The sequence below is a fragment of the Impatiens glandulifera genome, chromosome 3 (assembly GCF_907164915.1).
Source record: "Impatiens glandulifera chromosome 3, dImpGla2.1, whole genome shotgun sequence".
NCBI lineage: Eukaryota > Viridiplantae > Streptophyta > Magnoliopsida > Ericales > Balsaminaceae > Impatiens > Impatiens glandulifera.
The window spans coordinates 25,511,470-25,526,063 of record NC_061864.1 but is presented as its reverse complement, the minus strand read 5'-3'; the positions used below and the strand labels follow the sequence as shown (position 1 = coordinate 25,526,063).

At 30.6% G+C, this 14,594-nt stretch overlaps 2 protein-coding genes across 2 annotated transcripts; one reads left to right on the top strand and one right to left on the bottom strand.

The window, feature by feature from the left end:
• Positions 1–1,006: 1,006 nt before the first annotated feature.
• LOC124929559 (transcription termination factor MTERF15, mitochondrial) lies at positions 1,007–3,152 on the bottom strand. Its single transcript, XM_047469954.1, has one exon. The coding sequence runs from the start codon at positions 3,118–3,120 to the stop codon at positions 1,744–1,746; it is 1,377 nt and encodes a 458-aa protein (XP_047325910.1). The 5' UTR covers positions 3,121–3,152; the 3' UTR covers positions 1,007–1,743.
• A 4,582-nt stretch (positions 3,153–7,734) lies between these two features.
• On the top strand, positions 7,735–8,442 carry LOC124930072. Its single transcript, XM_047470440.1, has 2 exons — positions 7,735–8,079; positions 8,149–8,442. Exons 1-2 carry the CDS (start codon positions 7,735–7,737, stop codon positions 8,440–8,442), a joined length of 639 nt encoding a protein of 212 aa, XP_047326396.1.
• Positions 8,443–14,594: the final 6,152 nt, after the last annotated feature.

Genomic DNA, 14,594 nt, shown 5'->3' with positions numbered 1-14,594 from the left:
CATCAAAAAGCAAATTAACAACAAAAAAAAACAAAGCTAACTAATCACAATCTTGTCTAACATTTGTATAACTACAATTATAGATGTTGTTAATGACAAAATTTATATATTAGTAGCTCCATTAATAATATTGAGGCAATTATCAGCTACAAAACAATTGATGATGACAACAGATTCTATTTGCCAGATCAGATTATTCCTTTACCACATCTATAGCACATGCCACTTTATCATATTACAAGTCTGGAGAAAATTTTTGTGAGATAGAAAAACCTGTTATCCTCCTAATACATACACATTTCGACGAATCCAACCCTAAAAATCCATGATCCTTGTCACCAGATCAAACCAGATGACCATAGGTTAGTCAAATAACACAACCAATCCCACTTGAAAACACTTTCTAGAGTTTGATCTGAGTCTGAGTTTTGTTTCAGAATATTATCTCATCTAAATCAACATTTGGATGAGATACTTGTAAATACAAAGTGTTTCCAATCCAAATCCAGCTCCATCAAGTGTTTCCAAATGGACCAATTTCTATATCAATGTATACTCCTGAACATTGTTCATTATCAACCATCAAAGCATAACAAACCTATTAGGCATAAGTTTTTAATAATAATCAACAAATAAGAAATCATTTGTGTGCATATCAAATCACATCAAATAAAATCAAACAAACTCTCATATACCTTGTCCAGTAAGACCTCAGTTATCCATATAATTATGTGTGTGAGAGATAAAATGTGCATAAAGTTCTTGGCCCATTATTTTGCACAAAAACAAAGAGCATTGATGCTGACTGATGGAGGTTGGCAAGCTACCTTGTCACCATTCTTACAGGATTTGGCTGGTGGGCATCAACACATTTATGTTTCATCATCAGCCTCTTGTCCCACAACTATAACCAGTCATTGATATCATAATGACACTATTGCAAAAAAATAAATCTCAATAAAAACCACTAGAACTAACATATGAATCAACATGGATCTCACCCAAATAATAATAATAATAGCAAACACTGTTTCATTTCTACAAATTAAATATTCACAAGACATAAATTGGGAAGACTGTCAAAATTCTAAGTTACATGATCAATTTGCATCATTGAAAACCCCGCGTCATGAGAATAGATCAATCAAGAAGAGTACCTGAATTTACTCTTTGAGGCCATTGTGTAATCAACATGTATTAATGCCATAAAGGTTGAATAGGCAAAACAGATGATGAGCCATATAGAGTCCAGCTGAGTAATTCATATAGTTCAAAACTACAAAATATTTCTTGTTCAAACATGACTTCTTATTCTCGGACTTAACACTCTTTCATTTCAAACATATCTTGTTTTGTATCTAAAAGTTCAATGGCAGTTCTCAACCTGATCCAAATCCATATTCAAATACAAAAGTGTTCCCAAATGAAATTAATGGAGATTCAGTCTAGAGTCCTCCTCATGAGTCTATTGTATATATCCAGCATAAGCAATATCTTCTGGGAGATTCATTCTACACATACAGCTGATCTTCTGAAACAGTTAAAAAGACAATCCAGTCAAAAAGACGCCTGATCTTCTGCGGAAACTCAATTTTACAAACTAAAAATATTCAATATTGGAGAATTGTATCTAACACACGCCAATAATGTAAATTCGGTAGGAATTACTAAATCACAAATGACACAGGCAATGGTAAAAAGCCCACTTCATTTGAAACCACATCCATTGCAGGCTTTCCATATTCAAGCTATGGCATGCATAAAGGATTTTATGTTCTTGAGGTCTTCATTGGTTTTGGGGAACTGTTTCGGTCTGAGAAGCTTCCATAACCCAACTGGATGCTTATTTTTGGAAACCACATCAACCGTAAATCTTCCATAGATTTTTTCACACTCTGGATACGGTTTCACATAGAAATTATAGAACTTCAACCTTGTAAGCCCAATTAACCTCTTCAATCCAACATCATCTCCAAGTCCTCCTCTAAATCTCAAATATTCGATCACCTTGTATCTTGGAACAATCTGTTTCTCAAAATTAACTCCAAGATATTCAGGAACATCAACCAGACACTGAACGTCAAATTTCATAGTTTGCACTAGAAAATCTATCTTTCTATCAACGTCCTTTACACTATAAACTATTGCCCTTGGCTCTTTCCACAGCACATTGAAGGCATCTCGATATGTCAATCCACGACTGCATAAGCAATCAACCCTTTGTTTTACTTCAACTCCAGCCCTAAAAGTTCCTTTACTAAAGATCTTCTCTTTGATAGGGATTCTGCAGTTTAAACTCTTGAGAAATTCTAGACATTTAGAGAACTCCCCTAGTTCAAATCCAAGGACTCTGGGTTCCATGAGAATTTCATTCTTCACTGCATCAAGGCAAAAACCCAATTCGTGAAATTCATTAAACAAAGGCTGAAGCTTATTTTCCACGCTGAAAAGTAAAATCCCTGGAAAAATGTTCAGAATCCAGTCGATTTCTGCTCCATGTAAGTTCATTTTCGTTAAGAAATGTATTATTTCACAAATCTTATTTTCTCTCATCACAATCACCATCGGAGACTCCTCTAGAACTCTAACCAAAGTACGATCGCTCAACCCCAAAGACTTTAAACGCTTTAAAGACTTTGAAACATTATCAGGAGACAAACAGAACTTTCTAGAAATCTGTATCACATTCTGAGTCATCAAATCCGTGGGATTTGATACCCCCAATTCTGATAAACCCAATTCCCATTTTTTCAAAAAAACAAGTTCTAGAACAGCAGGGCAATTAGAAACCAAGGAAATGAGAAATTGACGAGAAGGTCTCATAGCAAGAAGGATTTTGAACGAATTCTCGAGGTCGAAAGGCTTTGTATCCCGTAAAAAGGGATTCTTTGAGAGGAAATTGTGTAAATCAGATGTTGGAAAGCCATACCTTTGAAGAACGTTGAGAGTGGAAGTGGGTTTATATTGTTGTTTGATTTGAGGCGTATTTGGGCTACGGATGAGTCGTTCGGTATTTGATGAAACTGAATGAAGATGTTTATGGGTTGAAAATGAAATTCTAGCTGGTTTGCGAGCAGATAACAATAGGATACGGAAGAGATCGATTTGCCTCTTTGCCATCGATACTCGCCGTTCCCGCTGCTTGTATTGGGTCGAGAGGAGAAAGACTAAAAATACTTAAAAGTGTGTTGGTAACTTAGAATTTACTGTCAATTTGGAATTGAGAGTCCAATTTCAATTCTTATATTTAGACACTTTAATATTAAAAATTGAAATTAAAATTCCAATGAAATTTAATATATTATAATTTGATAGTTCTCAATTTCAATCTTTTTAGTTAAGAATTTAATTTCAAATTAACACGTTTTTCACGTTTTTGACATATTTAACACATTTTTTACACATTAAACACGTTTAACACGTATTTAATACGTTTAACACGTTTTTCACACGTTTAACATGTTTTTGACACATTTAACACGTTTTTGGCATGTTTAACACGTTTTGACACATTTAACACGTTTTTCACGTCCTTGAAATGTTTAACACGTTTTTGACACGTTTAACACAATTTTGACAGGTTTAACTCGTTTTCACATTTTGACATATTTTACACGTTTTGGCACGTTTAACAAGTTTTTCACATATTTGACACGTTTAACACGTTTTTTTACGTTTTTGACACGTTTACCACATTTTTGACATGCTTAACATGTTTAACACGTTTTTCACGTTTTGAAACATTTAACAAGTTTTTCATATATTTGACACGTTTAACACGTTTTTGACAAGTTTTTATGTTTTTAACACGTTTAAAACGTTTTTAACACATTAAACACGTTTAACACGTTATTGACACGTTTCACATGTTTTTTTTATATGTTTTTGATACGTTTGACACATTTTTAATACATTTAACACGATTTTGACATGTTTAACACGTTTTAAACATGTTTTTCACGTTTTAGTACGTTTAACAAGTTTTTCACTTATTTGACATGTTTAACACATTTTTGATACATTTAACACATTTTTACGTTTTTGACACGTTTAACACGTTTTAACACATTAAACACGTTTATCATGTTTTTGCCACATTAAACACGTGTTTGACACGTGTAACACGTTTTTCATTATCTTGGCACGTTAACACGTTTTGGTATATTTAACATATTTTTGGCAAGTATAACATGTTTGATAAATTTTGGCACATTTACCACATTTTGACATGTTTAATACATTTTGGTCCGTTTAACACACTTGTGACATGAAATGTTTAAAACGTGTTAAATATGCCAAAAATGTGTTAAAAATACCAAAAATGTGAAAAACGTGCAAAAAATGTGTTAAACTTGTCAAAATGTGTTAAACGTACCAAAAATGTGTTAAACATGTTAAAAACGTGTTAAACGTGCTAAAAATGTATAAAACGTGCCAAAAACGTGTTAAACGTGTGAAAACATGTTAAACGTGTTAAACATATCAAAAACGTGTTAAACGTGCCAAAAACGTAAAAAATGTGTTGAACTTATCAAAACGTGTAAAAACATGTTAAACGTATTAAAAATGTCAAAAACGTGTTAAATGTGCCAAAAACGTGAAAAATGTGTGAAAAACGTGTTAAACGTGAATAATGTGTGAAAAACGTGTTAAACGTGCCAAAACGTGAAAAACGTATTAAACGTGTCAAAAATGTGTAAAATATGTTAAATATGCCAAAAACGTGTTTAATGTGCCAAAACGTGAAAAATGTGTTAAACATGTTAAACATGTCAAAAACGTGCCAAAAACATGAAAAACGTGAAAAACGTGTTAAACTTATCAAAACGTGTGAAAAACATGTTAAACGTATTAAAAATGTCAAAAACGTAAAAAACATGTTAAACGTGTGAAAATGTGTTTTAAGTGTAAAAGCGTGTTAAACATGTAAAAAACGTGTTAAACGTGTAAAAAACGTGTTAAACATGTCAAAAACGTGTTAAATGTGTTAAACATGTCAAAAACGTATTAAACGTGCCAAAAACGTGAAAACATATTTAAGAAGTTAACATTTTGAACCAATATTTTATTTTACAAACATAGGAATTGGAATTGAATTACAATTCTATCATTTTCTTAAACATAGGAATTGGAATTGAATTCCAATTCTATAATTTTTCTAAACATAGGAATTGAATTGTAATTCAATGCCAATTCTCATAGAATTGGAATTAGAATTCCAATTCCCCCATCAAACACACCGAGAATTTGTTTAATGAGAAAGTATAATATGATTATATTTTGAAAAAAAGAAAGAAATAATTTTGTGATTCTTTCGTTTATCACATCATGTTCAATGCACTACATAAGAAAGAAATGTGTACCTTTTCTTTTTATATTTGTTATGATTTTTACTCTTACTATGAACATATTGTTGTGACAGGAGTGATGAATACGATATTGGTCAAAGTGAAGTGCTTCCCATTGGACAAGTGAAAAGTTTGCGCAACAAGATGGAGTAGTTGATGATGCAAACGATGATAATCATGATGACATGAAGATGCAAAAGATGATAACCATGAACATACGTACATATGCACCTGAAGATGAATTAGGCCAAGGACCAGTGTTTTTATGCATCTCGACCGAGAGCACCCCAAGGCCAAGGATCGAGTTTCCAAGGTCTAGGACCGAGAGGTTTATGCACCTCGACCAAGCAACCTAGCCCCAGGTTTGACTAAGGCCTCATTTGTAATTTATTTTTAAATTCTAATACATCCCCGATAATTTTTGAGTTATTACTCGATCCTTTATCAACGTAATCGAAGCTATGCACTTTTAAATAATTTTGTACAATCATTTACGTAATATAAACTCATCATTATTTAAGACCCCGGACTACTAATTAAAATAAATAAATATTATAAATAAATGATTTGATAGCCAGACTTTTAAAAAATAAAACCGTATTCAACGGGCGCGGAGAACATAGCATAGAAGTCCTTTCCCGAGCGTAACTAACTAAACAACGAACCCCTTATGGAAACTCTAGTATAAAGTACGTTTATACACGTGCATTTTACTGATTTTTCTAAAATTATTTGGCGACATTATTTCAAATAAATAATTTTAAATTAATTATGTCTAATTAATTTAAAACCGAATTTCAAATCAAATTTTCAATGGTTACCAATAATTCCCAGATTATTAATATTTGAATAAAATTAATTATTTATACATAATTAATTTAAAAAGTTACCAGGTATTATAAAAAAATTTAAAAATAATCTTTTTAAATTAAAAGGACGTCTGACACGCAAACCAATGTTGAAATCATCAAACATCGAGCAACTCCGGGTCCTCTCTCCCCATATTGTCAAATGTCATCCAAAATACGTGTTAAGTTATGGGGACAAAATGAGGGGACTTCCCGATGGTCACAATATTAAATAGATCAAAAAGCGTACAATAATGTCAAAGTAATATTAGACGAAGCAAAAATCAAATTAAACGGACCGAAAATGTTAAATATGTCACAAGTGTGTTAAACGAGTCAAAACATGTTAAACATGTCAAAAATGTGTTAAACGCGCCAAAATGTGTCAAACGTGTCAAAACATGTTAAAGGTGTCAAAGACGTGTTAAACATGCCAAAAACGTGCCAAAAATGTGTTAAACTTGTAAACAACGTGTTAAACGTGCTAAAACGTGTGGACATGCCAAAAATGTATTAATTTTGTCAAAAACGTATTTAACGTACCAAAATGTGTTAAACATGCCAAAACGTGTTAAACATTCCAAAACGTGTTAAATATGTCAAAACATGTTAAACGTACCAAAACATTTTAAACGTGTCAAAAACGTGTTAAACGTGCAAAAACGTGTCAAAAACGTGTTAAATGTTCTAAAAATGTGTTACATGTGTTAACATGTCAAAACGTGTTAAACGTGCCAAAAACGTGTTAAACATGTCAAAATCGTGTTAAACGTGCCAAAACACGTTAAAACATGTCAAAAATATGTGAAAAAAATTAAAACGAGTTCCATATTTGTTAAAATAAAAACGTATTAAGGGAGTCAAAACAGGTCAAACGAATCTAATATTAGTTAAACGAGTTAAAAACATGTTGAATAAGTCAAAATCGTATTAAATTAGGTAAAACGAATCAAATAATTAATAAACGGATCAAAATGTGTTAACCAAGACAAATACATGTTAAATATTAAACGAATAAAAAACGTAACAAATGTGTTAAAAATTAAATTTTAGTTTGGGTTACACAACCCAACACATATTATTCATTAATATGGGTTAGATAATGGATTGAACAAATTTAATTTGGGTTGAATATGGGTTAGGTTTACCTATTCGTACACCCCTAAAGAGAAGAACACGTACAAACATCTTATTCGACAATTTTTTATAATTTAAATTTATAAAAATAAAATAAGTGTTTTAGAATTTTAATTGTCCAAAAAATTTTGATAGTTAAAAAAAATACAAAATGACATGTCAATTAAATATTTGATAATGACATGATTTATAAAAAACAAACAAGTCCTTAATTTGAAAAGATTATACTAACAAATTTTAGATTTCATTTGGCCTATATATATATATATACAAGGAAAGTCCTAACTTGCATCATAATCCATTAGTTTACAAGATTTTAGAAGATTTGAAGAATGGGAAGATCGAAAGTAAAGATGGAGCTTATAAAGAACAGAAAGAGTCGTTAAATAAGTTTCAAGAGAATGAAGGCAAATCTGATGAAGAAGGCTTCCGAACTTCATACCTTATGTGACGTGGACGTGTCAATTATTACCTTTCCACAGAGCACCGACGACGTAGACGAGGAGCAATTACAACCTGAGATCTGGCCGGCGGAGGGATCTAACAAGTTCCTTTCTCAAATCGAAGAATTCAAGAAACAATCGCAGGAGGAGAAGATGAAGAGGACAGTCGAAGTCGATAGTTACTTGGAGGAGAGGTGCAAGAAACTCGAAGATGAGATTATTAAACTAAGGAAGAAGAACTACGGCGCCGTTTATCCAAGTTGGAATCATCCTCACTACAATGACTTGCCGGAAGAGAAACTTGTTCAAATTGCATCTGATATTGAATATAAACTTCATCAATCCACCAATATTTTCAAGCTTTGATCGTAGCAAGCTGATTATCATCATCAACATCAGTCTGAATTCATTCCTAACATCAGATCAAATTTCCATAACAACATTGTTGATAATCAATATCTGTTGATGGATCAACAACAACCGGATAATCTGTATGATAACTTGATCTACGACTACGACTATTACGCCTCAATGATTCCGCCTAATTTGATGAATATCGGCGGAGACGACGGATTCAGAACGATCGACATCAATAATAATATGATTCATATGCGGCAGAATGGTTACGAAGAACAACAAATTGGATATTACTCTAGAATGATGTAGTCTAGAACAATAATAATACAATGCAATATCAATCTTCGATGGATACGACAGGATCTATGATGCACTATCAATATGTACCTCCGTCGTTATCGTCATCATCATCGTCATCTTCATCGTCGATCTTCAATAGTGGTTATTCTGACACCTATGGTGAATCTCAATTACTGCATCCTCCTCCTCTTCTTCTTCCGTAGAATCATATGGATGTTAATTGGAACCAATACTACTGCGCTTGAGATTTTTCTTTTAAACTTTATGGAATTAATTTTGAAGCTAGGGTTTGACATTATATGTGTTCTTCTATGTTATTATTCAAATATTTTTGAGACGTTAACTATTGCAATTCTACTATACTGCATATCATCTCATATCTCTTCTTTAGTTCAAAATTTAAATACTATTATTCTGTTGTGATTTTTATTTAGTTGGTATAAATCATAAAAAAACATTGATATCTATATATATAATGATGCATAATTTTTAAAGTGTCCGGATTGCCGGATCGAGAGCTGTGATTAATTTGGATATTTATGTGAGAGTAAATTGATACTTGGGTTGGATTGTGGGTTGACCCGCCCATAAACTTAAAACGGTTAAAAATAAATTTAAAAATGTTATTTATAGGTTTCGAACTTGCAACCTAACAAAGCAAGTACACCCTTTTAACCAACTAGGCTAACAACATTTTATATTTAAGATTCAACAACAAATTTGATGAACGCTAGACATTTTAACAATAAAAGTTCAAATTTTTAACAAAATAATCTATCTTTATATATATATATATAATGATGCTTAATTTTTAAAGTGTTCGGATTGCCGAGTCGAGAGCTGTGGTTAATTTGGATATTTATGTGAGAGTAAATGGATACTTGGGTTGGATTGTGGGTTGACCCGCCCATAAACTTAAAACGGTTAAAAATAAATTTAAAAATGTTATTTGTAGGTTTCGAACTTGCAACATAACAAAACAAGTACAACCCTTTAACCAACTAGGCTAACAATACTTTATATTTAAGATTCAACACCAAATTTGATGAACGCGAGACATTTTAACAATAAAAGTTCAAATTTTTAACTAACTAATATATATATATATATATATATATATAATGATGCTTAATTTTTAAAGTGTCCGGATTGCCGGTTCGAGAGTTGTGGTTAATTTGGATATTTATGCGAAAGTAAATGGATACTTGGGTCGGATTATGGGTTGACCCACCCATAAATTTAAAACGGTTAAAAATAAATTTAAAAATGTTATTTGTAGGTTTCGAACTTGCAACATAACAAAACAAGTACAACCTTAACCAAATGTGATTGAGATGTGGTTTGTCGAGGGATAATAGACCGGTATCATTTGAAAGTGGTTAAAGAAATATGCATCAAATATTTAATTGACCAAAGTGTGAAGTCACGATGCTAATTATTAAAAAATATGAATCAAATATTTAATTGACAAAATGAAAGTGTAAAGTCACAAAATGAGAGATTCATTCGAAAAAAAATATGTGATGAAACATGTGAGAAAATAAGTTGTTTTATCGAAGTGAATAAAATGTGAAATGAGAGCATTATATTTTTTATTTTAATAATTTTAAACATTGAATAAATATTATTAGAATTTTTATCCTTATCCGTGTGCATCGCACGGAAATTTTCATAGTTATTAAAAATAAAAGATGAAAAAAGTTGTTTTCTAATTCTCTCTAAGAGAAAACCCTAAAAGAGTGGTGAAATTCGTGATTGAAACGATCAGCACAATCGGCACGTTTGGCACGATCGTCTCGATCGGCACAATCGGCACGATCGTCTCGATCGGCACAACAATGTTCGACACGTTAGTAGCGCGGAATTCGGTCGGTTGATTCAGAGCTAGCCCCAAGTTTTGGGCTGCCCTAGCCCCCGGTAGAAATAATTTTTTTATTGCCCTAGGTCTTGTATTAAAAATTGATATAAAAATTGATAAAAAAATTGTTCTTGGTGAGATTTGAACTCATAACCAAATGAACATTTTAAGTTTCAATGTTGAGCAACTAAGATACAACATTTTATATTCAAAACATTCATAAATATATTTAAATATTTATATATATTATTAAATGGACTGCCCTGGGGAGTGGGCTGACATAGCCCGAGGGCTTGCCGGGCTTACCCCAGGGCCGACCATGGGTTGATTTGGTAGCCGGTTACAAAAAATGTGGTTGGAGTCCGTACTACGGCATTTGAGATTTTTGAATTTTAATCTCAATGAAATTTATTTTGAATTTAGGGTTTGATATTATCATATATCACATATTTTGTGTTATAATTCAAAATAACTTTCTTTGCTAATTATCAATTGCATTTATATTGGAATACAACTTATATTTATTATTTTGTTGTAATTTTATATTTATTTATCAAAAGTTAATTATATTTTTATTTGATTTTCAAAAATTAAATTTTTATAATCAAATTAAAATTAAATCTATTTAGAGAATCGATAAAAAAAAATAACTTTTAGATTTAAGCTTAAAATTTGTTGATGATAATCTAAGTTGATTTGGTTAAAGATTGCGTTTGATTGAGTGAATCTTTTCAAATATTTTAATTTAATTAATATAATATATTATATATAAAAAAATATTTTTTATTAAAAAAATAAAATCTTATTTTCTTTTATTTTTATTTATAAATAAAGTCCATCATATATATTCTTCTAAATTCTTCACCGCCACCATTTTTGTTCCCATTTGATATTTCTTCTTCTTCTAGAATTATATATGGTTATGAAATTAATCTTGTTGTTGTTCGTCGACATTTCTAGATTGAGCCCCCCAAATTTTAAATCTCTCATGGCTTCCTTCTTCAAATTAACAAACATATATTATAAACATTTATCAAATAAACTTATTTAAACTAGGTAGCAAAATCTTAATGTCTATTTTTATTATTAATATTGTTGACAAACTTTAAAATAAATAAAATGCATTGAAATGTAAGATTTTTCATAAACATATTATAAAATCAAGAATTTGTCAAAATACCTGCCAAATAAAAACAAAGGAAAAAGTAAGGGGACAAAACTGAAAATGGGGTTATAATTAAACTTTTGAGCACATATTTAATAAAATAGCTTAAAAACGTAATCAAACTACTTTATATATCATTAAAAAATTACCTTTATAAAATACATCAGTAATTAATTATTATAATTAATTAGACTACTGACTGTTTATTTTTAATCAAATAAAAAACTAATTAATTATTATAAGTATTATTAATTTCATCAATTTGTCTAATTCTTAATTAATTAGATGACTTTTAACCAAAAGACACATAGTTTAAATATGTCAAAAATATGTTAAACGTGAAAAGGTGTCAAATGTGCTAAAATATGTTAAACGTGTTAGACGTGCCAAAACGTGTTAAACTTTTCAAAAACGTGTTAAACATTCCGAATCGTGTTAAATATGCCAAAAATGTGTTAAACATGTCAAAACATGTTAAACGTTCCAAAAACGTGTTAAACATGTAAAAACATGTTAAACGTGCATGATATACGTGCAAAATATGTTAAACAGGCAAAAAAAGTGTTAAACGTAACAAAACATGTTAAACATGTCAAAAATGTGTTAAACATGCCAAAAACATATTCAAATACATAAAACGAATTAAACTGTCAAAAACGTGTTAAACGTGCCAAAAAAGTGTTAAACATGTCAAAACGTTTAAACGTGTCAAAAACGTGTTGAACGTATTAAATGTGCCAAAAATGTATTAAATATGTCAAAAATGTGTTACACTTGCCAAAATGTGTTAAACGTGCCAAAAATGTCTTAAAAATGTCAAAAATGTGTTAAATATGTCAAAAATGTGTTACACGTGCCAAAATTTGTTAAACGTGCCAAAATGTGTTAAACGTGCCAAAAATGTCTTAAATATGTCAAAAATGTGTTACACGTGCCAAAATGTGATAAACGTGTCAAAATATGTTAAACGTGTGAAAAACGTGTTAAACATATAAAAAATGTGTTAAACATGTTAACATGTGAGAAAACGTGTTAAACATGTGAAAAACGTATTAAACATATGAAAATCGTATTAAATATGTTAGAATGTCAAAAACGTATTAAACGTGTCAAAAATGTGTTAAACATGTTAAAAACGTATTAAACATGCCAAAATGTGTCAAATGTGCCAAAATGTGTTAAACATGATAAAAACATGTTAAACGTAACAAAAACGTGTTTAATTAATTAAAAGCGTGGTAAACGTGCCAAAAACGTGTTGAACTTGTCAAAACATGTTTGATGTGCTAAAACGTGTTAAACGTGAGAAAACATGTTAAACGTGTCAAAAATATGTTAAACGTGCCAAAAATATGTTAAATATGCCAAAAACGTGTTTAATGTGCCAAAACGTGAAAAATGTGTTAAACATGTTAAACATGTTAAACATGTCAAAAACGTGCCAAAAACGTGTTAAACTTATCAAAACGTGTGAAAAACATGTTAAACGTATTAAAAATGTCAAAAACGTAAAAAATATGTTAAACGTGTGAAAATGTGTTTTAAGTGTAAAAGCGTGTTAAATATGTAAAAAACGTGTTTAGACGTGTTAAACGTGTAAAAAACGTGTTAAACATGTCAAAAACGTGTTAAATGTGTTAAAATGTCAAAAACGTATTAAACGTGCCAAAAACGTGAAAACATATTTAAGAAGTTAACATTTTGAACCAATATTTTATTTTACAAACATAGGAATTGGAATTGAATTACAATTCTATCATAATTTCTTAAACATAGGAATTGGAATTGAATTCCAATTCTATAATTTTTCTAAATATAGGAATTGAATTGTAATTCAATGCCAATTCTCATAGAATTGGAATTAGAATTCCAATGCCAATTTCAATTCCAATTCCCCCATCAAACACACCGAGAATTTGTTTAATGAGAAAGTATAATATGATTATATTTTGAAAAAAAGAAAGAAATAATTTTGTGATTCTTTCGTTTATCACATCATGTTCAATGCACTACATAAGAAAGAAATGTGTACCCTTTCTTTTTATATTTGTTATGATTTTTACTCTTACTATGAACATATTGTTGTGACAGGAGTGATGAATACGATATTGGTGAAGTGAAGTGCTTCCCATTTGACAAGTGAAAAGTTTGCGCAACAAGATGGAGTAGTTGATGATGCAAACGATGATTATCATGATGACATGAAGATGCAAAAGATGATAACCATGAACATACGTACATATGCACCTGAAGATGAATTAGGCCAAGGACCAGTGTTTTTATGCATCTCGACCGAGAGCACCCCAAGGCCAAGGATCGAGTTTCCAAGGTCTAGGACCGAGAGGTTTATGCACCTCGACCAAGCAACCTAGCCCCAGGTTTGACTAAGGCCTCATTTGTAATTTATTTTTAAATTCTAATACATCCCCGATAATTTTTGAGTTATTACTCGATCCTTTATCAACGTAATCGAAGCTATGCACTTTTAAATAATTTTGTACAATCATTTACGTAATATAAACTCATCATTATTTAAGACCCCGAACTACTAATTAAAATAAATAAATATTATAAATAAATGATTTGATAGCCAGACTTTTAAAAAATAAAACCGTATTCAACGGGCGCGAAGAACATAGCGTAGAAGTCCTTTCCCGAGCGTAACTAACTAAACAACGAACCCCTTATGGAAACTCTAGTATAAAGTACGTTTATACACGTGCATTTTACTGATTTTTCTAAAATTATTTGGCGACATTATTTCAAATAAATAATTTTAAATTAATTATGTCTAATTAATTTAAAACCGAATTTCAAATCAAATTGTCAATGGTTACCAATAATTCCCAGATTATTAATATTTGAATAAAATTAATTATTTATACATAATTAATTTAAAAAGTTACCAGGTATTATAAAAAAATTTAAAAATAATCTTTTTAAATTAAAAGGACGTCTGACACGCAAACCAATGTTGAAATCATCAAACATCGAGCAACTCCGGGTCCTCTCTCCCCATATTGTCAAATGTCATCCAAAATACGTGTTAAGTTATGGGGACAAAATGAGGGGACTTCCCGAGGGTCACAATATTAAATAGATCAAAAAGCGTACAATAATGTCAAAGTAATATTAGAC